General features: G+C 38.8%; 1 protein-coding gene across 2 annotated transcripts in view; it reads left to right on the forward strand.

The window, feature by feature from the left end:
• The window catches only part of LOC148848601 (DEAD-box ATP-dependent RNA helicase 8-like), a 38,636-nt gene extending 14,706 nt beyond the window's left edge, over window positions 1-23,930 (forward strand). Inside the window, exons 5-10 of one of the 2 annotated variants that reach the window (XR_016100691.1) lie at window positions 5,648-5,899; window positions 5,988-6,168; window positions 22,527-22,615; window positions 22,691-22,764; window positions 22,855-23,015; window positions 23,618-23,930. Coding sequence is in view for 1 of the 2 variants with exons in the window: in XM_088949404.1 (XP_088805530.1) it covers window positions 5,648-5,899; window positions 5,988-6,168; window positions 22,527-22,615; window positions 22,691-22,764; window positions 22,855-22,933 (675 nt within the window). In the remaining variant the exon portion in view is untranslated. The remainder of the gene's footprint in view (window positions 1-5,647; window positions 5,900-5,987; window positions 6,169-22,526; window positions 22,616-22,690; window positions 22,765-22,854; window positions 23,016-23,617) is intronic. The other variant, XM_088949404.1, reaches the window with a different exon arrangement.
• Window positions 23,931-24,356: the final 426 nt, after the last annotated feature.

Raw genomic sequence — 24,356 nt, forward strand, 5'->3', positions numbered from 1 at the left:
TTGGATTTTCTAACTATAGAAGATCTTCGAAGCTGTGAATCTTGCCTTCAGGGTAAGATGACGAAATGACTATTTATCGGTAAGCCTGAAAGATCTACAGGCACACTTGACCTGATACATACTTATGTATGTGGTCCCCTGAATGTTAGGACACGTAATCAACACGTATATTTCATAACCTCTACCGATTATTCTCGGTATAGTTACGTGTACCTAATGAGACATAAGTCTGAATCCTTTGAAAAGTTCAAGGAGTTCAGACAAGAAGTCGAGAAACAGTTAGAGAGAGAAATTAAAGCCCTTCTATATGATCAAGGTGGTGAGTATCTCTCTGACGAATTCAGGGACTACTTAAAGGACAATGGGATAGTATCACAATTAGCCCCTCCCGCTACACCACAGTTAAACGGTGTGTCGGACAAGAGGAACTAGACACTATTGGATATGGTTTGATCACTTTCATCCACTCAAAATTACCTACATCCTTTTGGGGATATGCATTGGAGATTGCGATTTATGTGTTGAATCGGGTTCCAACCAAATCCTTTTCGAAGACTCCCTATGAGCTTTGGACCGGTAAGAAACCAAGTGTAAGACACTTGAAAATTTGGGATTGTCCTGCACACGTTAAAAGAACAAGTGCAGACAAATTGGAATCTAAGACCAATCGTTGCCTTTTTTGTAGGTTATCTAAAAGGCTCTGTAGGTTACCTATTCTATGATCCAAAAGAACAAAATGTGTTTTGTAGTCGAAATGACTATTTTTTAAAGAAGATTTCATCTTGGAGAATCTTTAGCAAGAAGTTGCTCTTGATGAGGAGCGCCCAAGAGTAGTGGGAGATGTTCCACATGCTCCAGACACTCAACCAAGAAGGTCTACCTGGGTATCCAGGCCTCCAGTTCGTTACGGTTTTGACCAAGAAAGTTACTTGGTGTAAGCCACGACAAGTGAGGAGGATTCCATGACTTATGCGGAAGCTATATTGGACATAGATTCCCTGAAGTGGGTAGATGCCATGAAAGCCGAGATGGACTTGATGGAGACCAACAAGGTCTGGACTCTTGTAGACCCACCCTTTGGGGTGAAAGAAATTGGTTGCAAGTGGATTTACAAGAGGAAGAAGGGCCCATATGGAAACTTTGAGACCTTAAAGCTCGTCCTGTGGCGAAAGGGTACACTTAGAAAGAAGGAATCGACTATGAGGAGACCTTTTTGCTGGTGGCTATGCTAAATTCTATTAGGATCCTACTAGCTGTAGAAGCATACCATAACTACGAGATTTGGCAAATGGATGTCAAAACCGCATTCTTGAATGGAGATCTTATTAGCAACCGCAAGGATTCATTGTTGTAGGTTAGGAACACATGGTATGCAAACTTAACCGATCCATATATGGACTGAAGCAGGCTTCTAGGAGTTGGAACATCCGGTTTGACTCTATTGTCAAACAGTTTGACTTTGAGCAAAATCCAGATGAGCCTTGTGTTTACAGGAAGACCAGTGGGGATAAGGTTATGTTCTTGGTTCTGTATGTAGATGACATTCTACTCATTGGGAATGATGTATAAATGTTAACTAACAGTGAAAGTGTGGCTTTCACAGCAATTCTCTAGGAAAGATCTTGGAGAAGCCACCTATATCTTGGGACTTTGACTCTATTGAGATAGATCGAAGAGGATAATTGGATTATCCCTGTGTAATTACATTGATTAGATTGTCAAGAGATACAGTATGGAGAACTCCAAGAAAGGAAATGTTCCTTTCAGGCACAGAGTCACTCTCTCCAAGGGTATGTCTTCCAAGACTCCCTAGGAGATTGAGGGCATGAAGGAGATTCCCTATGCCTCAGCTGTAGGGAACATCATGTATGCCATACTGTGCACTCGTCCTGACATTGCTTAAGCAGTGAATGTGGTAAGTAGATACCAGTCTAACCTAGGACAACAACACTGGACAGCTGTGAAGAACATATTGAATACCTTCGAAGGACAAAAGAGTTTTGTCTGGTATTCGATGGTAGTTGTTCACTATAGATCCAAGGGTATACTAATGCCGATTTCCAGTCAGATCCAGATGATAGAAAGTCTACATCTGGGTACATCTTTACGATGGGGGCCTGTGCAGTTAGTTGGAAAAGCAGCAAACGAGGTTCCACCGGAGATTCCACAACTGAAGCCAAATACATTGCCGCAAGTGAAGTTGCTAATGAAGCCGTCTGGATGAAGAAATTCATTTAGGAATTAGGAGTAGTTCCGTTCAGGACATCACCCATTCCATTGTTGTGTGACAACAATGGAGCTATAGCTCAGGCTAAGGAGCCACGAGCCAACTTGAAGTCGAAGCACATCGAGAGGAAGTACCATGTACTACGGGAGATAGTTGGAAGATGGGACGTCTTGATTCAGAAAGTAGCATTAGCAGAGAATGTAGCAGACCCGTTGACTAAGCCGCTTACACAGAAAGTGCTTGAGAAACACGTGGAATGTATGGGACTTCAATTTGTACCCGATTGGACCTAAGTGGAAGTGGGAGTTGTTGGATAGTTATGCCCTTGGCTCCAATCAGATTGATGTATCTTTTGACATTTATTGTAAATGAATAAAGTACATAATTGGTTCATGTCATTGTGATGTGCTTCTGTGTTTTTACCCATAAACTGGACACTTATGGTTGGATCCAAGAACCATTTAATGTAAACGTTGGGCCCATAAAGAGCCCATGGTGATGGGCTTAGGGATTTATTGTCTCCTACAGTGAATTCGGCCAGGTCTTGTAATAGAAGATGAGCTGAACCCATGTGACTGATGTGTAGATCAATGTAAGGGTCCCACGCCATACAAAGAGAGCTAAGTTGGCAGTAGATTAAAGAGTAAGTGAGCACATAAGCTTAATGGGCTTAAGGCCCAATTCGAACTAGGCTTAAGTTAGTTAATTAAAAGGGGGTGAATTCAATTTTAAACTGATTAGGATTAGCTGAGGGATAAGATAAATCTTATCCATTTAAGAGTCCAGATTCAAATATAAGATTTGGATTAGGAAAGTCTTTCCTAATTAGATTAGGAGGCTGATCCAAAGAAGGCTATAAATAGGGGGCGAATTCTTCAGATTTAGCACCCAACAGCAAATTGCAGAATTCTTCCCCACTTCTTGCCACCCTTACCCAGTTCGATCTCCACTCATGGATCTGATCAAGAAAGGTTCTTGATATTGTTTCTTGGTAGGAGAAACAATCTGAAGTCGTGCTCACCAGCCCTTGCTCGATTCTTGCTGAAGAATTCAGGTTCTTGCTAAAGAACCATCCTACTGATCCTACCTCACTATACACTGTATCATCTTCAGTGGAGGCGGATTTTGGTCTTCTCTTTGGGCGTGAACACCTGCGTCGGGAGTTACTCTTACTTCATATAAAGTATATCCCTCACTTCCCTTTGGTTTCAGATCTATTCCGGTTTTGGATTCAAGAACGAACCTTGAAAATGCAGTTTTCTAAATTAGGGAATACGATTCACGGATGGGAGAAAAAGAAATTTTTGAAATTTCGCCCAACTTTCCTGCAGGGTTCAGCCATCCATATGATGGATCTCCCATCCTTTCAACTAGGTAGCTGGTTAATTACATCGATGATGTCCTTTCAAATCCATTAGATTTGTTGACAAAAAAAATGCATTAGATTTTTCTCTTGACCTCAAGACCATCTTCCCTTTAGTGGTTAGGTGGCTTTGAATTGGTGTCATGTGTTTTTGATTGTCACAATTTGTGGTTTGGAGGCCTTTTTTTGTTTTTTTGATCAGTAGCGGAAGCCTAGGCACACAGGGATGGCGCATTTTGATCAGTAGCGGAAGTCTGGTTGGTTGTTGTTCTAGTGTGGTGCTGCAATGACTAGTTAATTTGGCCTTTCTAGTCTAATTAGTGCCTAGGGACTGGTTAGCCCAGAAAAGATATGTTCTAAATTTAATATATTGATGCTATCCCATAAATAAATTAATATAGATTGCAAATATGTAATAAAAGAACGGTACTGAACATTTAGGAGGTCTTCAGAAACATGGTTGGTTTTGTTATTCAAAACAAAAACAACTACCAACCATGTTGCCTAACACCCCCTTAGTTTACATTCTTTGGTTTATGAACATAAAAAAGAGGCTGGATAGGCTGGGATACAGAGTTGTAAGATGGACTGTAACAATATATTTTTTTGATGGATAAAAGAAAGATTTCATTAGAGAGAGACTGGAAAGTTACTAAGAAGCAGGAGTTGTAAGGTGCAATCTCTCCCAAGAAAATTGGATTGCAACCATGAAAAATGCTTGAAGCAATATCATGTATATAAACAAGAAAAGATGTATTATTTTAAATAACTAGAGATATACACAAATAAAAAATTGAAGTAGCTTTATGGTCAACTTACCTGGTCATTATTGACTAGTTGACCTAGTTGATGCTTAGTTGTTATTTATTTATTTGGATCAGCAAAACAGAAAAGAATTCATTAATTAAAATGAGGAAAAAGTTACAAGAAGAGGTTGTGAAAATTGAAAAGACCCATTACAAAAATATTAAGTAGAGATATTATTTTAAATAACTAGATATATACACGAATTAAAGTTAAAGTAGCTTTATAGTCAACTTGTCCAGTCATTATTTGACTTGTTGACTTAGTTGATGCTTAGTCAGCATCATCATTATCATTATCATCATCATCATCATTATTTATTTTTATTATTATTATTATTATTATTATTATTATTTGGATCAGCAACACAGGAAAAAATTCACTCATTAAATGAGAAAAAAAGTTACAACAAGAGGTTGTGAAAACTGAAAAGACCTATTGCAAAACCTGCACACCAACCATGCTATTACAACTGTGCCCAATACATTTGCTGTTTGTGAACTCCTTGTTTAGCCAAACCATCCGCCAAACTATTACCCGATCTCTTAAAGCCATCTAATTTGAATGATCATGCCTTTAGAGAACCACCTAAAGTGCCTAAGCTCATTCTGAAACTGCCATGACACCCCTTTACTGCATCATGAGTAATAACTGAATAGTTAGTGATGCAGTTATTTTGGTCTTCAATTGACTAGTTGGCTGACTTAGCACTTTGACAACTTTTTTTTGGTGTTTTTAGAAATAACAGTGGGTTCTTTTGAACAAGGAGGATATGCTGTCTTATCTTGGTCTTTGGGGTTCGTAGGTTTTGATTCTTAGTTTTGCCTCTCCTTTCTTTTTCTTTTTTCTTATTCCTTTAGCTTCTTTCTCTATATTTCTGATTTTTTTTTTTGTTCACAAGAGTCTGGTATATTTCTCTCAGTATTCACTAACAAATAGAAACTAATCGGATAAAACAAACTTAATTAATTAATTGAGTCTGGGAATAAATTCCTTTCGAAAATATGACATAAGTTAATGGGTATTCTTAAAATCGCTAAAACTCTATTTAAATAGTACTGTATAGGCTTTTAAAAATATCGGGCTTCTTTCTCCTAGAGACCTTTAACTATCGTATTCTGTTTTTGTATTGGGGCTCGAGTCTGTACTCTTTAGGTTGTCTACTCTTTGTTTTCCCCTTCATATTCACTTATTTTGTTTTAATCGCTAAAACTAAGTAGTCTCATTCTGTTTTCTCATATTTTCTTTTCCAGGCAGACAAGCTTTTGTCTCCTGAATTTCAACCATCAGTGGATCAGCTAATTCGTTTTCTGCCAGCAAATCGACAAATTTTGATGTTTTCTGCAACATTTCCAGTGACTGTGAAGGATTTCAAAGAAAGATATTTGCACAAGCCTTACATTATTAATCTCATGGATGAACTTACCCTAAAGGGTATAACACAATATTATGCTTTTGTTGAAGAAAGGCAGAAGGTCCATTGTCTAAACACTCTTTTCTCTAAGGTTTGTTTTGAACTGATGCTTCTCCTTAACTGCTGTTTTCTTTCTCCTATTTATGTAGTATATGCTTAATGTTTTCCCCCATTTCCAGCTTCAAATTAACCAGTCAATCATATTCTGCAATTCGGTGAATCGGGTGGAACTGTTGGCAAAGAAAATAACAGAGCTTGGTTATTCATGCTTCTACATTCATGCCAAAATGTTGCAAGATCATCGTAACCGAGTATTTCATGATTTTCGAAATGGTGCTTGCCGAAATCTTGTTTGTACGGGTATGTTTTTACTGCTTGCCTACTTTTGTCAGGATGTGTTTTACTAGTTACTTAGGACTTTAGGCACTGAATTGAACCTTACCGTGATCATTAGAAAACACATATTGTATGGTTTTTATTTAATAAATATAAAAAACAATAGTAGTCAATTGAGTTGCAAAATATTATAGATGATAAGTAATTGTTCTTAGTGTTTTGTGTTGTCAGATCATATATGTAAATATTAGAAAATATACGGAACCTTGTAAGTGTGAAGAATTCCAATGTTGTCTTTTACTAATAATTTGATTTACCAAAAACTTGCTAGACCTATCTGGGTTTGTAGAACTCATACAGGTCACAATGGCTCATTGGTGTTTTTGGAATCCTCAGCAGGTCTGTTAGAACAGGGGAAGCCAGGCCTCTATGTGTGAGGACAGGCAATCAGTGCATGAGGTGTATAAGAGGAGAGGTACATATCAGCATTATAACAGAATGATGTAAAAACATTGTAACAGAAGATATGACTGAATTGTAACAACTTGCCAGATTGCAAAATAAAAGAGTAGAAGGAAGAGGCAAGAGTCAGGAAAGAATTCGTTCAGTTCATCTCTCTCTCTCTCTCTCTCTCTCTCTCTTACTCTGGAGGTTGGTTCCCTTGAAAGAACCCTGAGTTAGGTAGATTCCTAAACAGTTTGGTATCAGAGCTTGGATGCCAAATACGAGAGCCACATCCATGGAGGTGAGGATCGATTAGGTGGAGCTCAAGCTACACCACATTTCCGGCAACGTACGGGAAATCAAGGAAACAATTGTAGCTGTCCTATGTTGTTTGGAACAAAGCGCTCTGGAAGTGGGTAGGGGTGTTGAGCAAGGAGGCAGCCAAGGAAGCTGTCAATGGGGAAGGCACTGATACTCTTGAGGCCTAATGGAATAGGAAAAAAACTATCCCAGATTGAGGTCCATGATGAATCGTCATTGTCGGATTAGGAAGATGTAAGAGTTGATGGAAAAGGTTCAAGTCGATGCTCTCTAATGAATGAAAATGAAATGGGGGGAAGCGAGCACACCAACAATAGTTATTCCCCCTAATCCTCAAGGAGGAAGGAATTTGTTCACTAAGAGTCTAGTGCCTAACTACACAGTACAAGAAAGGCAGTGTTTTACAAGAGCAATAAAGTAGTAATGAGCCTCAACAGAGCAAGGGGGAATCTATGGGTGTAGATGCAATTGAATCTTTTATTCAGGAGGGTGCCTCCCGAAGCCTAGAAGCCTTGGCCGTAATCGAACTAGAAAAGGGCATGGAGGTACTGTTGTTGCAACCTCAGTTCAGGCAGGTGAATTTAAGGGAGGAAAATAAAGTGTTGGGTTGCGTTTTTGTCCATATTTTTGAGCTTCGATGAGTTCATGGGGGTATCGTTCAAGGGTTATGAGGAGGAAACAAAGGCCTTGTTCGTTGCAATAGAGAACGAGGCACTCCTGGAGAAAGGTAAAAAGTTGAGAAAGGAGTCCAAGGAACTTTTGAGACTCGCCTGGGAATTGAATGATGGGGTAGGCACGATGAGTTGTGCCGGCAAAAACTCTTGTGGGTAGATCAATGGAGAGCCTAAAAATTCTATTGTGGAATATTTGAGGGCTTTGCTTAGGAAGGAGAAGAATGATGGTAGGTGGTTTCATGAAGAAAAGAAAACCACCTATCGTTTTTCTATTGCAAGAAACAAAGCTACAAAATTTTAATAACATGGTGGTGAGGAGTATTTGGGGTTTCGATCCTTGTTGGGTTGCACGGTGATTTAAAAGGTGTGCCTAGGCGCACAAGCAAGGCACATTTTAGGGTATGTGCCTTGCCTAGGTTTGGGCCTTGCCTAGGTCCTAGGTGCAACACTTTCAAAAGGCGCATGCCTGGTGCACCTAGGTGTGTGCCTGATGTGCCTAGTGCCTCAGCTCAGGCGTGCCCCTTTTTTAAAATTTTACGTTTTTTTTTTTATTTTTTGAACCTAGTGGCTGGGCCAGGGGCATAGCCCCTGGACCTCAATGTAATCCCAAAGAAGTCCATGTTAGCGTATTAAATTCTAAATTCTCACTTACAAATAATGATTTTATAATTTTAATTGCCTTTTAAGAAGATATTCTATTAGGATGAATAATAAACATCATCTGAGAATGGGGGGGGGGGTAGCACAGTGAGTGAACAAGGACGGAGTATGGACGGAGTATAATCATTATTCATTATTCATTATTCATTCATCCTAATAAAATATCTTCTTAAAAGGCAATTAAAATTATAAAATCATTTTTCTTATCAGCCAAAGATAACTTATTTATTAGAGTTAATTAAGGAAGATAGTACAATTTGATGACAGGGATGTCATCCCCAAGAAACATTCAAGCCATTGTTACAAAGAAGTCTCAAAAAAGCTAACAGGTTCCCAGCAACCCAAAGTACACCAGTTTACAGCTTTGCCCAAAACAAACTAGGTCTATGAACTCCTTACATTGCCAAAATATCTGCCAATCCGTTTGTAATCATTCTTATCCAGCCAAAAGTAGAGTTGATTCTCTTTGCTAGGGTGTCAATTTCCCTAAAAGCATGTTTGTATTTCCAAGGAGCTGAACTGAAATTCTTGGACCAAGAGATGACTGAGAGTCTCCTTCAATTTTCAATTCCCTTACTCCAATTTGTACAGCAAGTCTCAATCCATGTAAGTGAACCATAACTTCAGCCTGGACTGAATCTCCAAAGCCTATTGGTCCTGAAAACAAGGCCTCCACCACTACTTGGTGGTTTCTAAAAACACCTATTCCTGCCCTTCCTGGATTACCCAACAAGCTACAATCAAAGTTCAACTTTAGTTTGTTAGAAGATGGAGGTTTCCAAACCAATTTTACTCTTTCTGCAGGTCTAGCTGTTTGAGTTACTTCAGTCCAGGACCTTATTATATCATTTGTTTAGAATTCTCTAAAGGGATCCAAAGTTCTACCCAGTGTGCTGTTCTTACTGTTACAACTTCAAACAGCTCCTCCTTTGATTTACTTCTCATTAAAGATTCTTTGATTTCTTTCCTCCCAAATAGACCAAATCAATACTGCTCTGGCTGTCCTCACGTAACTCTTCCTCTTTTCTTTTGTTGCCTTAAGAAATTGGAGTTGAATAAGGCTACCACATCATGTGGTGGTTCCTATTTGCAACCAAAGAGAGAACAGACATATTTCCAAACGCACGACACAAAAGGGCAGGTGAACAGTAAATGAGGAAGGGTCTCACAACTTTCCTTGCAAAGGATACACACATGAGGAGATAGGCATTTATTTGGCCTTCTGTTTTTTTGTAGCAAGTCACAGGTGTTTATCTTCCCAAGGAGCACTTCCCAACACAAAGCTTATACTTTAGGAGGGATAGGTCTGCACTAGATTTCTTAAATTATAAAATTATTATTTGTGTGACAAATTAAGAATTTAAGACCCTAACATGGACTTGTTTGGGCTTGCCTCGAGGGGCTTGGTACAAAGGCGGCTTGTAGAATTAGGAATGCAATATGTTTTACATGACATTAGCTACTTGAAGTAATGCAATTGAGGAAAAAAAAAGAGATTGTAGGTTTTACATGCTTGAAAATGTTTTATATGTTTGATTTTGTTATTAAATTTTCATGTATATATGTTTTATATGTTATGTTTATGTACTTTAATTTTAGATAATAGATTTTTTAAAACATTTATTTTAAAATTTAAGTTTATATATTTTATAAATATTATGTTTAATATTTTTTGATTTTTTTGGCATTTTTTTAATTTTCTGACTTTTGTTTTGATTTTTTTGGCTTTTTTTTTGTATTTTTGTACCTTGCTTCAAAAAGGTGTGTGCCTTCCCTTGCACCTCAGGCGTACATTGCCCCTTACACTTTTAAAACACTGGGGTTGCGATTCCAGCCAATATTATCATAGGAGGAATTGTTGTGATTTGGAATAGTGATGCTTTTAGATTGTTGGACAAAGACTTGGGGGTTTTCTCTATTTCGGTGAGGCTCTTATGCTTGGTTAATAATATAATGGTGGTTATTTCATGGGTGTATTGACCTTTAGACTTGAGCCTAAAAGAAGAATTCTGGGAGGAGCTGGGTAGAGTGAGAAGAAAGTTGTGTGGATCTTGGGTTATAGGTGGTGATTTCACTGCGATCCTGAGGAGTACGGGTCTGCTGACCATGACAATTGCTGGCCACGCGCATCCAGCTATTCATCATGAATATCAGTGTTTTAAAGTACAACCGATATTCCTGATGTGCGCCAGGATGCTTGTGGCCAGCAATGTGTCGTGGTCAGCAGATCCCAACTTGATCCTGAGACCTGATGATAAGAAGAGCTGCAGAAGAATTAACAGGGGGATGAGGTGTTCACAGATTTTCTACAAAGGCGGGAGTTGCAGGATCTGCTCCTAGCTAGAACCAAGTTTACCTGGACCAATAATCAGGAATTCCCTTCTCTAGTAAGGTTGGATAGGTTTATTATTTTGCAAAGAGTGATGTCAGATCACATCCCAATCTTGTTGGACACAAGGGGTACAAGTTTTGGGGTGTACCCGTTCCGGCTGGAGCACTGTTGACTTGGTTTAGAAGAATTAGATAATATATAGAAGTGGTGGGCTGAAACTTCTTTTACAGGGTTTGCTAGTCACGTTTTCAGCAAAATCTCAAATGGTTAAAAGGAAAAATAAAAGAATAGCAAAAAGAAAGAAAGATCTTCAAAAGACAGGAAGAGGAAGGAGTGTTTAAAGATAATTACAGATTTGCACTCAATGGAGGAAGGTGAAGATCTGGACTGGATGATGATCTCAGAAGAAGGTGATCTCGGAAGAGGTGAGATGGCAGCAAAAGTCAAGATCCACTTGGTTAAAGCTTGGGTTTAGAAGAATGATCTCAAAGAAAGAGGGTGATGACAAAGAAAGAATATGTCTCTCTAGTGTTTCAAGAAGAGGTGAGATGGTGGCAAAAGTCAAGAGCCACTTGGTTAGAATTTGGGGATAACAACACTGTTTTTTTTTTTTTTTCATAAAATAGCTAATGCTAGAGGAAGGATTAATTCCAATAAGAAGTTTCAGGTTGAGGGGAGGCTGGTAGGAGATGAGAGAGAGATTGGGAGAGCCATTCTGACCTTCTACAGGCAATCAATCGTATGAGGATCCTTGTCATTTAAGACCCAAGTTAGATGGTTTTAACTCTGCAATGCTAATGGAACAACAGGCAGCTGAGCTAGAAAAGCCTTTTTCAGAGGAGGTCAAGAAGGATATTGATGAAATGGAAGGGGAGAAGGCACCTGGTCTGGATGGCTCCACAATTTTATTCTACAAGAAATTTTGGGGTTTAATAAAGTCAGATTTGCTCAAGGTCCTGGAAGAGTGTCAGAGCTCAGCAACGTTGGAGAGAAGCCTGAATTTTTCTTTCATCTCTTTAATTCCCAAAAAAAGTGGGGCAACAAAGTTGAAGGACTTTTGTCCTATAAGATATTGGCCAAGATTTTGGCATTAAGACTAAGTGTAGTGATGGACTCTCTTATCTCTGATTACCAAGAAGCTTTTGTCCACAATAAGCATATACATGATGGAGTTCTAATTGCAAATGAAATCATTGATTGAAGAAGCGGAAAGAGAGGTTGGGTTTGTAAAATTGATCTAGAAAATGCCTATGACCATGTGAATTGGGCCTTTCTAGACAATATGTTGGCATGAATGCATTTTGGGTCTAAGTGGAGGAATTGGATGAAAGTTTGCATTATGACACCCAGTGTTTCAATCTTGATTAATGGCTCAGCGAAAGGACAATTCAAACTTTCAAGAGGGTCAAGATAAGGTGATCCTTTGTCTCTTTTACTCTTCCTCATTGTAATGGAAGGCTTGAGTAGGATGATGGTGGAAAGAAAGATCATCAGATTCAGGTTACTTAGAAGGTTTTGAGGTCAACAACAGTGGGCTGAAGGTGCCTCTCTTGCAATTGGTAGATGATACACTATTTTCTTGTGATGCCAAGGTCGAACAAGTAACTTGAAACACCTGCTTTTCTGGTTTGAGGTGGTGTTGTGTCTAAAGGTTAACCTTTCTAAAAGTGAAATGATGGCAGTAGGGGAAGTGTCAAATATGCAGGCTCTGGCTGGCATGTTGGGCTGTAAGGTGGGAAGACTCCCTTCCAAATATTTGGGTCTTCCTCTCAGTGCAAAGTGCATTACCATTATCTTTGTGGGATCTTGTTCTTGAAATATTAGACTCAAAACTGGCTTCCTGGAAGGCTCATTACCATTATCTTAGTTCTTTTGGTACGACTGACAAAATTGAGGAGAAAATGGGAATTTCCCTTCGGTCTGATTGGAAGGACTCAAACAAGTATCACCTAGTCAATTGGGAGTAGGTGTGCATACATTTAAGCCAGGGCGGACTTGGAATCGGAAAGGCTAAGATGTTCAATCTTGTTTTGCTGGGAAGGTGGTTCTGGAGGTTTTGTACTTAGCCAAATGGTTTGTGGAGAAAGGTTATTGAGGAGAAGTATGTCTTAAGTAGTGTTTTAAAAGGTGTGGGAGGCATACGTCTGGAGGCACGTATTGAGGAGAAGTATGTCTTAAGCAGTGTTTTAAAAGGCGTGGGAGGCATACGCCTGGAAGCGCACCTCCTGGCGAGGCGCTCCCAAAACGCCCTAAGGCGTATGCTAGAGGCATTGACACCTCTGAGGCGTACACCTATTGCGCTTTTTTCATGAGGCGTGCTAGAGGCGTACACCTCTTGCACATCTTATATAAAAGACAGAAAAAAAAGAAAAAGAAAAAAAAAGGAAAGGAAAGGAAAAGAAAGGGAAGGGAAAGAAAAAGAAAGAGAAGAAAAAAAAAGAGAAAAGGAAAGGGAAGGGAAGAAAAGTTGAGGGGAAAGAAAGTGGTTTGCCCCCTACCCCTTCGGCTGGGGGGTGAAGCCCCCCCCACCCCCCTTTTTGATGCAGCCCAATGTGTGTTTTTTTTTTTTTTTTTGAGTTGGGGGGGGGGGGGAGGGTGTTCTTGCTCCGCTCCGTATTAAAATAAAGAAAACATGAGATCCTCCCTTCCTCTTCATCCTCTTCCCCTTCCTCCTAACCCACCTCCTCCTTGTGTTCGGGAGGCTTACGCCTCTTGCATTCTGAACTACACCTCTAGGTAGTGGAATGCCTCGCGTCACGCCTCCGCGTTTTAAAATATTGGTCTTAAGAAGCAGTGGGTGGGATGCAATGGGCTCCAATCTTTCCTATGGGCATGCGGTGTGGAAGGGCATTTGTAGAGCTTTTGATAAGTTTTCTGAAGGCTTGAAGCTCAAAGTGGGGTATGGGAGGAGGCTGCATTTTTGGATGGACCCTTGGTGTGAGGATAATGCTCAAAAAGATGTTTTCTTGACTCTTTACTATGGCTGCGGATAGGTCAGCCAGCGGCAGTCTCTTTTGTGGTGGAAAATAATAGGATTATATGGGAACTGGATCTGGTGGCCCATCTTTTTGAAGTCCTTCAAGGTCAATGACTGCACTTGCAAGCTCAAGACACAAGAAGCTGGAAGTGGACAAGATCTTGAGAGTTTTCTGTCAAGTCTTAGTCAGGTCTTGTAGGAGAGGCAATATATCCTTTCCCTAGGCTGTGTTGGATAAGTGCTTGACAACAGAGGCAATAGAGGCAATCCTTTCCTTAGGAGAGGCAATAGAGGCAATAGTGAAGAAGGGTTTTAATGCCCCCTGACATGCTTTGTGCTTTCTGTAACTGAGAGATGGACATACCGAGTCACTAATTTCTGCACCGTAGCTTCAGTACCTCAATTTGGAACTAATTTCTCGATGCTATAAAACTTAAAATGGGGTGTCCATAGATCAGTGAATGACCTATTAAAAGGCCGGTGGGTTCAGTGTATGTCTAGAAAAGGGAGGGTATGTTGGGCCTCTATCTTGGCTGCAATTTTGTTGGCCACTTGGCTGGAAAGGAACTGCAGAATTTTTTAGCAGAAGGGTTCTTAAGAGCTGGTTGGTGGTGCAGCAGTAGGGTTCTTAAAAGCTGGTTGTTGGTGCATAATCTATTTAGAAATGAAACCTTTTCTTGTGCATAATGTATTTATAAATGAAACCTTTTCTTCTTTTTTGAGGGTGGATTTTTTTGGGTTCCCTAGTGGGTTGTCATGCAAAATTTCTTATTGTGCAAAGGACCTTGTTTGGCTATCCTTGTTGTACACAAGGATCATCAAAGAGTACCAAGATATAGTGCGTAAGGTATGGCTGGAAAATGTCGTTCATGATGGCCTAAAAAGTTGATGACACGTTAGAAAACTCAGACAACATCACAAAAAATTTGTAGAGGCCATCATGGGTCCTAGGTGTTGTCATGGGAACTTACTGTTGGTGAATGTAATTTGATGATAACCTGTCCGAAGATCCATTTTTGAGAAATACTTGGCTCTTCCAAGTTCATCCAATAAATCATCTAGCATGGGGATTGGGAACTGGTCTTTAATTGTACTGTGATTCAATGTCTTGTAATTGACACGGAAGTGCCATGACTCATCTCTCTTTTCCACCAAGAGCACGAGAGAGGAGAAAGAGGTTGGTGTAGAGTTGTAAAGTGGGTTGTGCTGGCATGGCTTGCAGCCTAGCACAACATGACCCGCTAGCACAACACAATATGGCCCATCTAGCGGGTTGGCATGACACGACATGAAGCCAACCCACTTACAAAATAGAATATAGATGTTGGGGGGGTCCCCAATGGCTAGTTTCTACTTTTTTTTTCAGGTTTTTTTTTACATAATACCACTCAATAGCTATAAACATCTAGTTTAGGGGGCTATTTATTTATTTTGGCTTTAGGGGAGGAAAATGACAATAATGCCCCTGACAGCTACATAATAGCTACCTTGGGGGACGTTTAGGTAAAGTGATAATTAACTTTATGAATGACCAAAATATGCCTCCCAATAATTATAAAATAGTTAGTTTTTAAGGGTATTTTGGTCAATTAAATTATTTCCAACTCTTATAAATACCCTTACCATTCCTCATTTTCATCACACCAATTCTCATAATCTTATATACTCACACTCTTTAATACCCTCACACCAATTCAACAAGAAGCTTAGAAGCTTAGAAGCTTTAGTAATTGAAATCAGTGTTTTAGAAGGCGTGGGAGGCATATGCCTGGAGGCGCACCTCCAGGTGAGGTGTTCCCAAAACGCCCTAAGGCGTATGCTAGAGGCCCTGAAACCTCTGAGGTGTACGCCTTTTGCGCTTTTTTCATGAGGTGTGCTAAAGGCGTACGCTTCATGCACATCTGATATAAAAAGACAGAAAAAAAAGAACAAAGAAAAAAAGGAAAGTAAAGGAAAAGAAAGGGAAGGGAAAGAAAAAGAAAGAGAAGAAAAAAAGAGAAAAGGAAAGAAAAGGGAAGGAAAGGGAAGGGAAGAAAAGATGAGAAAGAAAGTGGTTTGCTCCCTGCCCCTTCGGCTAGGGGGCTTCACCCCCCAGATCTCCCTCCCCTTTCAACTATTGTTATGCATCTTTATTCTTCTTAATATAAAAGATTTTTATTAAAAATTAAGAAAAAATGAGATCCCCCCTTCCTCTTCATCCTCCTCCTAACCCCCTCCTCTTAAGGAGGCTTATGCCTCCTTGTGTTTGGGAGGCTTACACCTCTTGCGTTCTGAACCATGCCTCACGCCTCTAGGTAGCGGAATGCCTTGCTTCACGCCTCCACGTTTTAAAACATTGGTTGAAATCAAGTTGGGATTTTGGACTGACAAACTAGGTAAGTTGTAATTAGTTTTCATGTTTTAGGGTTTTAATACTACAAATATTTAAAAATGGTAGACTCCTCTCAAAATCCCTTTCCCAACATGTTTGGCTTTGAGGATGTCTTGTCATAGTTTGACAACACCGACATGGGTGCTAGTGGTTCTATGGCTAATGTTATTGAAGCCACTCCTACTACTAGTGGTAGGGGTGAAACGATATAGATCAACCAAGTTTAGGAAATATAATATAAAAGCTCTTGAGGGGAAGGGAAAAAGAGTTGCATAAAATGTAAGAGTGATTTTAGTTATAGCAGCAAGGGTGGCACTAGCCATTTGGTTAGATATATGACCAATCATTTGAAAAACAAAATTAATCAAAATCAATCATAAATTGGGCATAGGTTTTTTTGGTAATTTGAATATTCCTAGGAAAAATCGAGACAAGAATTAGTTAAACATACTGTACATTCTAAATAATTGATAAGACCCTAGGCTAGAAAGAATTTTTGCAACAATCAGTAAATCCCCAATTTAATAAAAAGTTTCTAGAAATACTATTAGAGCTGATCCTATAAAATATTTTATTCATATAAAGAATTGCACTTACATCTTATATATGGATGAAAATTGACTTTTCAAAAAATGAGTTTTTAGTTTTACAGTACTTGAATGACCACATAATGGCTTAACAAAAAATGAGTTTTTAGTTTTTAGTTTTTAGTTTTTATAAGCTCTAGAACAAAAAAGCAAGAATTTAAATATTTATGTCAATTATGGTCTAAAATATAGAAAGTTTTTATTAGATGTTCACCATAGGTGGAGTTCCACATATTCTATGTTAGAGGGTTGTATTTAATATAAAGACATTCTTACTAATTTTTATAATGAAAACATTGCCCCATGATTTTATGACTGATGGTGATCGGGAAATTGCAGTTTGTATAAAAGTTTTTTTACAAATTTTTTATGATACAACTAATGCCCCAACTTCTAGTATTTTAGTTAATCAATTATTTATAATTTGTGAATGTTTTTTAAAATATAGAAGTAATTTAAAATTTCAAATATTATTGATTTAATGGAAATTAAATTTAAAAGAAATTTGGGAAAATAGTTCTCCTCTATATTGTTCCGTTGCAAGATCAAGGGGACATGACACTTCATTTGATGGTTTACCAAAAGTAGATGATGCACATAAAGATCCAAGGAGATGGAGAAGGTGGGGCTTGAAGTTGATGAAAACAATGAAGTCCACATTTTTTAAATTATTATAAATTTTGTTTTCCATTTTTATTCAAAAGTTATTTGTGATTTTTTCATTTTCAATTTTATTATATTATTTTCAATTTTCTTCTTTTTCCATTGAAACTTTTTTTCAATTTATTTTTTTACTCCATATATAATTGTCATATTGTATTCTTTAAATTTAAATGAAATAAAGAAATTTTCTTTTAGTTTGTTGTCTATTTTGTATTTTTTAAGTGCCTTTTTTGTTAATTTTTTTTTTCACATTTTTTCATTTTACTTAGCAAAAATGAAAAAATGACAATAATAAAAAGACACTGTCCTGGTTTGGCCCAAGCCCATAGCATGGCCCATGGATTGACATGGCATGGGCATATGCTTGGTCTCATGCTGTGGTTCGTGCCAGGCCTGACCTTTGAAGGGTTTTGGGTCGATCAACATGGCTTGCTATGGTGTGGGTGGTCCTTAAAATCATGCTATGCTGGCATAACACAACCCACATTACACCTTACACCTGTAGGCTGGTGCTAGGCTGTATAATACCCTTCTCAAGGAGTTTGCACATTAGTTGGTGTGGACTCCAACACCTAGGGCATTCGGTAGTCCTGATATAGTTTGTGGTGGTAGATGAGTTGGGTCTCATACACATCCTCAAATTGGCCTAAAACCTATTGTAGGGCTTATAATTCTTTCTCTGGAAAAGCTTTGAAAGTATTCAGTGGAAAATTTGCTTTTCCACTTTTGCAAACATTTGAATATAATGGAGTTATTCGGTAATTCAAATGTTGTAATGTCTGAAAACTGTTCATTTTACAAATATCCCTCAAAGTTGTTATTTAGATAAAAACTAAATGAAAATGATTAAAATACACATTAAAAGACTAACAAAAAAGATTAATATTATAAAATAATAAAAAATTTAAAAATTTTCAAATTAATAAATAATATTATTAGAAATAATATAAAATAAGTATAAAATATACTAATTTTTGAAAGGGGCTGGGGATCAATAATTTTTTATTAATTTTTGAAAGGGGTACACATGTGAAGAGAGCTTTTTATCTCTAAAAATGTTTTCCTTTTGTTTTCAAAGGGGGCACATCCACCATGCTTCGTGATCAGCGACAGTAAGAACAACACCACTGCTCCTCCCCTTCCCATCTCTCCAAGTCTCCATTTGTTTTACCTCATTCTCGCTCTCCTCCTTTTCTTTCATTATTGTTTTTTTTTCGTTCTTCCTTTCTCCATCCCTGTTATAGAGAATAGAGACAATGAACGATGGTTTGTCACTCCTCTGTTCATCAAGGAGAGATGGGAGAATAGTTGACATCCTTGTTAGGCTATTACAGAGATGGGAGTGACGATGGTTCATCTCTCCTATTAGGTTGTTACAAGGACAGTTTGTGATCGTTGTTACAGGAGAACAGAGGAGAATGAGATGAGGGAAGAAGAGAAAGAAAAGATGGGTAGTTTGGGGAACAAAATATCGTCCACTACCTCTGAAAGTGCTTGGAGGTAATAGATTTGCTGAACGATTTGAAGGTGTTTTCAGTCTCAAAAGGTTGAGTTCAGAGGTGCTGCCGAAAGACCCCGAAGCACCGAAAAGCAAAAATTTTGGTATTCGGAGGTTGATTCAGTGCTACTGAACACCACCTTAGTTTCAGAATTGGATTGGTGGGCTATGGGCCCATTTGCATCAACAATAGTTGCTCAATCCCATTAATACCTCTAAGAATTGAGTGAAGACCCTCAATTGTGGGTTTGGGGGTCTCTACACCTTGAAGGTGGATAAGGTTACTTACTGTCCTGGTAGACATCCATGGTCATTTTTCTCCAATCATAGAGGATTGGGTTTGCTGCAGCCATTGTATCCCAAGCATAATGTCTACACAATTGAAGTGTAAGGGGTGCATGCCAATAATGAAATTGTTGTCTTGGATATCAGTCATTCATTTTTGCATATACTCTCACATTCAATTTGACATCCATTAGCTACTTGAACAGTAAAAGGGGTGGTGTACTTGCACTTTCAATGAAAACTATTACCACACAACCCATGAGCTTTCCATTCACCCTCATGGCTGTGGCAGATGTTAGACTCATTAGAGCTTGCAATGACATCTTTGGGTTTTCATAAGAGGGGTCTTTGGGATCCATGTTCTCCATTGGATCATGTTGGGCCATTTCTTCATTTTCATCTAATTGCAAGAGAAACATCTTCTGGCCTTGCACCTATGGCTGTCCCTTCTCACGTAGGGCTTGCTAGTGATTTAAAAGGTGCGCCTAAGTGCACAGGCGAGGCACATTTTAGGGTAGGCGCCTCGCCTAGGTCCTAAGCGCAACACTTTCAAAAGGTGCACCAGGCGTGCACCTGATACGCCTTGTGCCTTGGCCCAGGTGTGCACCTTTTGAAAAGTGTACGCTTGTTTTTTTTTTTGCTTTTTTTGAATACTTAATAAAATATCTTCTTAAAAGGCAACTAAAATTATAAAATCATTATTTTTTGTGTGAGAATTAAGATTTTAAGACCCAAACATGGACTTGTTTGGGCTTGCCTCGAGGGGTGTGGCACAAAGGTGACTCGTAGAATTAGGAACGTAATATGTTTTACATCAAATTAGCTACTTGAAGTAATGCAAATGAGGAAAAAAAGAGATTGTGGGCTTTACATTCTTGAAAATGTTTTATATGTTTGATTTTATTTTTAAATTTTCATTTGATAATGCTTTACATGTTATGTTTATGTATTTTTTAAATCACTAATTTTAAAATTGAAGTTTATATTTAATATTAATATTATGTTTAATATTTTTATTTTATTTTACATGTTTTTGGCATTTTTTTTGAATTTTTTTATTTTTTTAGCAATATCTTTTGTATTTTTGCACCTTGCTTCAAAAGGGCACGTGCCTTGCCTTGCGCCACTCTCCTCGGGCGCAAATTGGCCCTTGTGCCATTTTTTGCGCCTCGCGCTTTTAAAACACTAGGGCTTGCATCTCAGCCTAAGTGAGATGTTTCAATGAAACGAGTGTCTTAGGCATAGTGTGTCAAGTGGGTCTTGGAGTGGGCCTTAGTAGAAGCCCATCTTGTCCAGGGGGTTCTTCAATATCGGACCCAAGGGCCAAGAAGCCTTCTTGGGCTTGTCCAACTGTTCTTGAAGTCAAGCCAATCCAGAAATGGCAATGGGGTGAGTTCGGGGTAGGGATTACATTCCCCATCCTCAATCCCGACCCCCAAATCACCCCCCATCCCCGTCCTCGATCCCTGACGGGGAAAGGAATTCCCCCTCCATCCCCGACCTTGACGGGGATGAATTCCCCATTGGAGATCCGAATCCTTGACAAGCTGAGAGTGATTACCCAATTCCAGAGAGATCGAGGGAAAGACTAAGAGTGAGGTCGATGACAGAGAGAGAAAGAGAGATTGAGAGACAGAGTATGAGACAAAGAGATTGAGACTGAGAGAGAGAGAAAGAGAGAGAGAGAGAGAGAGGACCGTTATGAGAGTTGAGGTCAGCGATGAGAGAGTGAGTGCGACGGGAGATGGCGACAACTGTTGGCGACGGTAGACGAAGGTTGAAGGAAGATTAAACTCTTTTTTGAGTATCTATTCTCTGTCACTCGAGAAGGCACGACCGTACGAAACTAGGGTTCTGACGGCGACAACAGTCGATGAATCAATGACGAAGACGAAGGCACGCACGAAGCTAGGGTTCAGTCGTTCAGAGACACAATTGAGAGACTTGATAGTTCTCTCTTGAGTCTTTCTCTCTATCAAAGACTCGAAGTTGAACTGTCGGGGGTTTTAGTGTTTGGCACTCTTACTATTTCTTAAGTTTTAATATTTTAAAAAATGAATAATAATTATTATAATTATATAAAATATAATATTATATATATATGTATGTTAATTGGGGCCGGGGACTGCATTCCCCATCTTCGTCCCCGAACCCGATTGGGGATTTTGACCCCGACCTTGCCAAAGTACCCCCCATACCCGACCTTGTTGGGTCGGGGAACTCGGGTACTCGTCGGGGATGGGGAAAATTGCCACCCCTAAGCCAATCCTGTTGTTGTTGAAGACATGGGTTGCAAAACCTTAACTTCTAATTGGATGTCTTTCCTCAACCCTCCCAATGCAGCATCCCACCAGGGCCTTCTCCGGCCAACCATAGAATCTAGTACCGAGCTTCAAAAATTCTATTTGATAATCATGAACTGTCCCCGTACGTTTTAGTTTTGAAAGCATTTTATCAGTCGTTGTATCTTGTTCCAAACCTGATGTAGAGGGCTCAATGCAATGATTCCCCATTCTCTCAAGTGGAGGGGACCAATTGACTGGGAATCTGATGTACACGAGCTGGAGCTCCTTGCTTGTTGTTCTTAGGTAAGTATGAGTAATGAGGGCATAGGGCCACGGGCTTGTGATGGGCCATGGTTCCCAATACACCACTGATCCCAAGCCTTCTACAGGAGGGTTGGGTTAGGTTGGCTGTTGGCATTAAAAATTTTGTCAAACTCTTTATGGTCACGGATCCTGAATAGAGTGGAATGTTTAGGTGGGATTCATGTAGACTAAAGAAGTTGAAGCGGTAAGAGATGATTTGAAGACTTGCAATTTGACAAAAATCCTGGCTCTTGATAGATCAGAATGGTGGGTCTGGAAACATGTAGTCGATCCCAAGTAGTTGGAATTGATGCTGAGTTTAGTTAGTCCGAAGAGAGTGTCAATACTCGGATAAGTGCATTTACCCATGTTCTTTTATTTCCTAGGTAAATAAGGCAACGACTGTTTTAGCCATAAAAAGCCATTATTAAATGGGGCAATTTTGTCCCATTCAAGTGTTGGCAACTTTCCCCCCCAGTTGGGAAAGTTACTTAACCACCCTGTGACTGGGAGATGGGTATTAATTACCTGGGTAAGTGATACCCATGGAAAATAAATTTTCCATGGACCTCACATAAAACTGAAAAAAGAGCATGGGTATCTTGGTCAATGGGAACCAAAATCCCATTGACCAACTTTCCACCCTCTCCAAAATCCAAAAATTGAACTGGCCTTTAGTTGAATTCTGTAATCTTTTTTTTCATTTATATTGAAGCTCATGACGAACTCTGCTTTAGTTTGTTTAAACCTCTTTTTTTTTCTGTCATCCATTGGGAGTATTGCAATTTTATGATGATCACTTTCTTCCCAAATTAATTGGGGTCAAAAAGACATTCGCTTCCATGATGATTTAGCCTTCAATTTCTGGAGCTCCTGGACTCCAAAATGTTCTACTTTTATTTATCATTGTTTGGATATAAAATCAGAAAATATATAAAGTAAATTGTATTGCAGATGCAAATCTTAAACTTTATTTTGGCAGATTTGTTTACGAGGGGGATAGATATTCAAGCAGTCAATGTTGTTATAAACTTTGATTTCCCAAAGAACTCAGAGACATATCTTCACAGGGTATGTAAAATTATTTGTCTGGTATTTTGTCCATTGGCCATATATTGGCTTTGCTGATGAATTTTACTTATCCAGGTTGGTCGATCAGGAAGGTTTGGACACCTTGGGCTGGCTGTTAATCTGATTACCTATGAAGACCGCTTTAATTTGTATGTATATTGATTCTCTTATTTTTTGGATTTTACTAAACAGATGAATCCTTTATTTTCACTCTGCTCATTTAACTTGTTTTTCAACAGGTATAGGATTGAGCAAGAGCTTGGTACCGAAATAAAGCAAATTCCTCCACACATAGACCAGGCTATTTACTGCAGGTGACCTGTGATAGTAATCTCTCTGTGATCATCAATGGTGAGTAAAAGCAAAGATCTGGCTACGTGTACATACAGAGGCTTATGAAGTAAGTATTTATTATCTAACAAATATCTTATTTTAAAACAAATGTTACAGTTGGACACTTTGATATGCTTGACCAGCGACCCTAGGTCCCTACCAAACTCAGCAACTCTAGATTCTGGGATATAGACCTCTAGGTTCCTAAAAAGTGTCTTCATTGTAGAGCTTGGGCTGATGTGTTCAATGAAATGGTCAATCCAGATATTTTCGGTAGATTGGTTTTCTGGATTGATCAGGCTGGTACTCAACTTTATAGACAATGGAACTTCTAAAATTTTCGGAGTATCATCCAATCTTTTTTTTTTTTTTTTTTTGTTTTATTACATCGCTGTTTTCTGTAATACATATGAATGTATATCATTTTTCTATTAGGAATTATTAATAGCTGTCTATACTTGTTTCCTATTAATACCTATGTTTGGGCTGTAAGCTGTTTTCATTGCTATAGCATGGTGTGCTATGTTGCGCTAGGATTTGTTTGTTGATCCAATAGCTATGTAATGATGTATGCGCTAATTCTTTGGGGTTTGGTGCTGAATACCATCATGCTTTAGACATACTTCTTATCGGGCTTCTAAATATTTGTTCTTCTGTGGCCGGCTCTAGGGTTGAATAATCTTTCCTACTATGGAGATAACTGACTGCATTTGAGCGATTATCTTGAAGATGGAGTTGTAGAAAATGCAAGTGTCTGCAGACTATTTGTTCTCGTATTTCAATTCTCTGCTGTTCGAAGTTCGTGGATTTTCATCATTCTAGACATTTGCTAGGTCGAGAGAAGAATCTTTAGAATGGTTTATTGATCCAGAGTGTTGGATTTTGTTATGTTGATACTTGTTTGTCCAAAGTATTATTTGCACACGGCACATGGTTTCATTACTTTCTTTTAAGATATCCCAAGTTCTTAACATTTCTCTAATTTCACGCGGTTAACGTCTTTGAAGAGTCATTTTCTTTTTTCTCTATATCTGCCAAGTCTTGGGGTTTGTTTGCTTCATGGTAATAGGGGTGGTCTGGAATTGGAATTGGAATTGTCGATTATTTGGTTGGGTGGAATCGACAATTCCGATTGGTCATTACTTCCCCTCACTTGTGAATGAGAATCCATTCTAGTTGATTCTTATTCTTCCGTCTAAATCAATCAGACTGGAGGAATAGGTCATTTTGATTCCCCAATGGATTTTGATTCCGGTTCCGATTGCAACCTGAACGATCATGAAGTTACAAACCACCCAAATCCTCATGGGAGCCGGTGCATGGACCAAGTGTTTCTTCGGCTAAAAAATTCAGAATGATCGTGATCTTTTCACAAAGAAAATAGTGGTTGATGTTTGGGCAGCTTTAT

Source organism: Nelumbo lutea, chromosome 6 (assembly GCF_056320005.1).
Source record: "Nelumbo lutea isolate HS-2025 chromosome 6, American lotus-T2T, whole genome shotgun sequence".
Lineage (NCBI taxonomy): Eukaryota > Viridiplantae > Streptophyta > Magnoliopsida > Proteales > Nelumbonaceae > Nelumbo > Nelumbo lutea.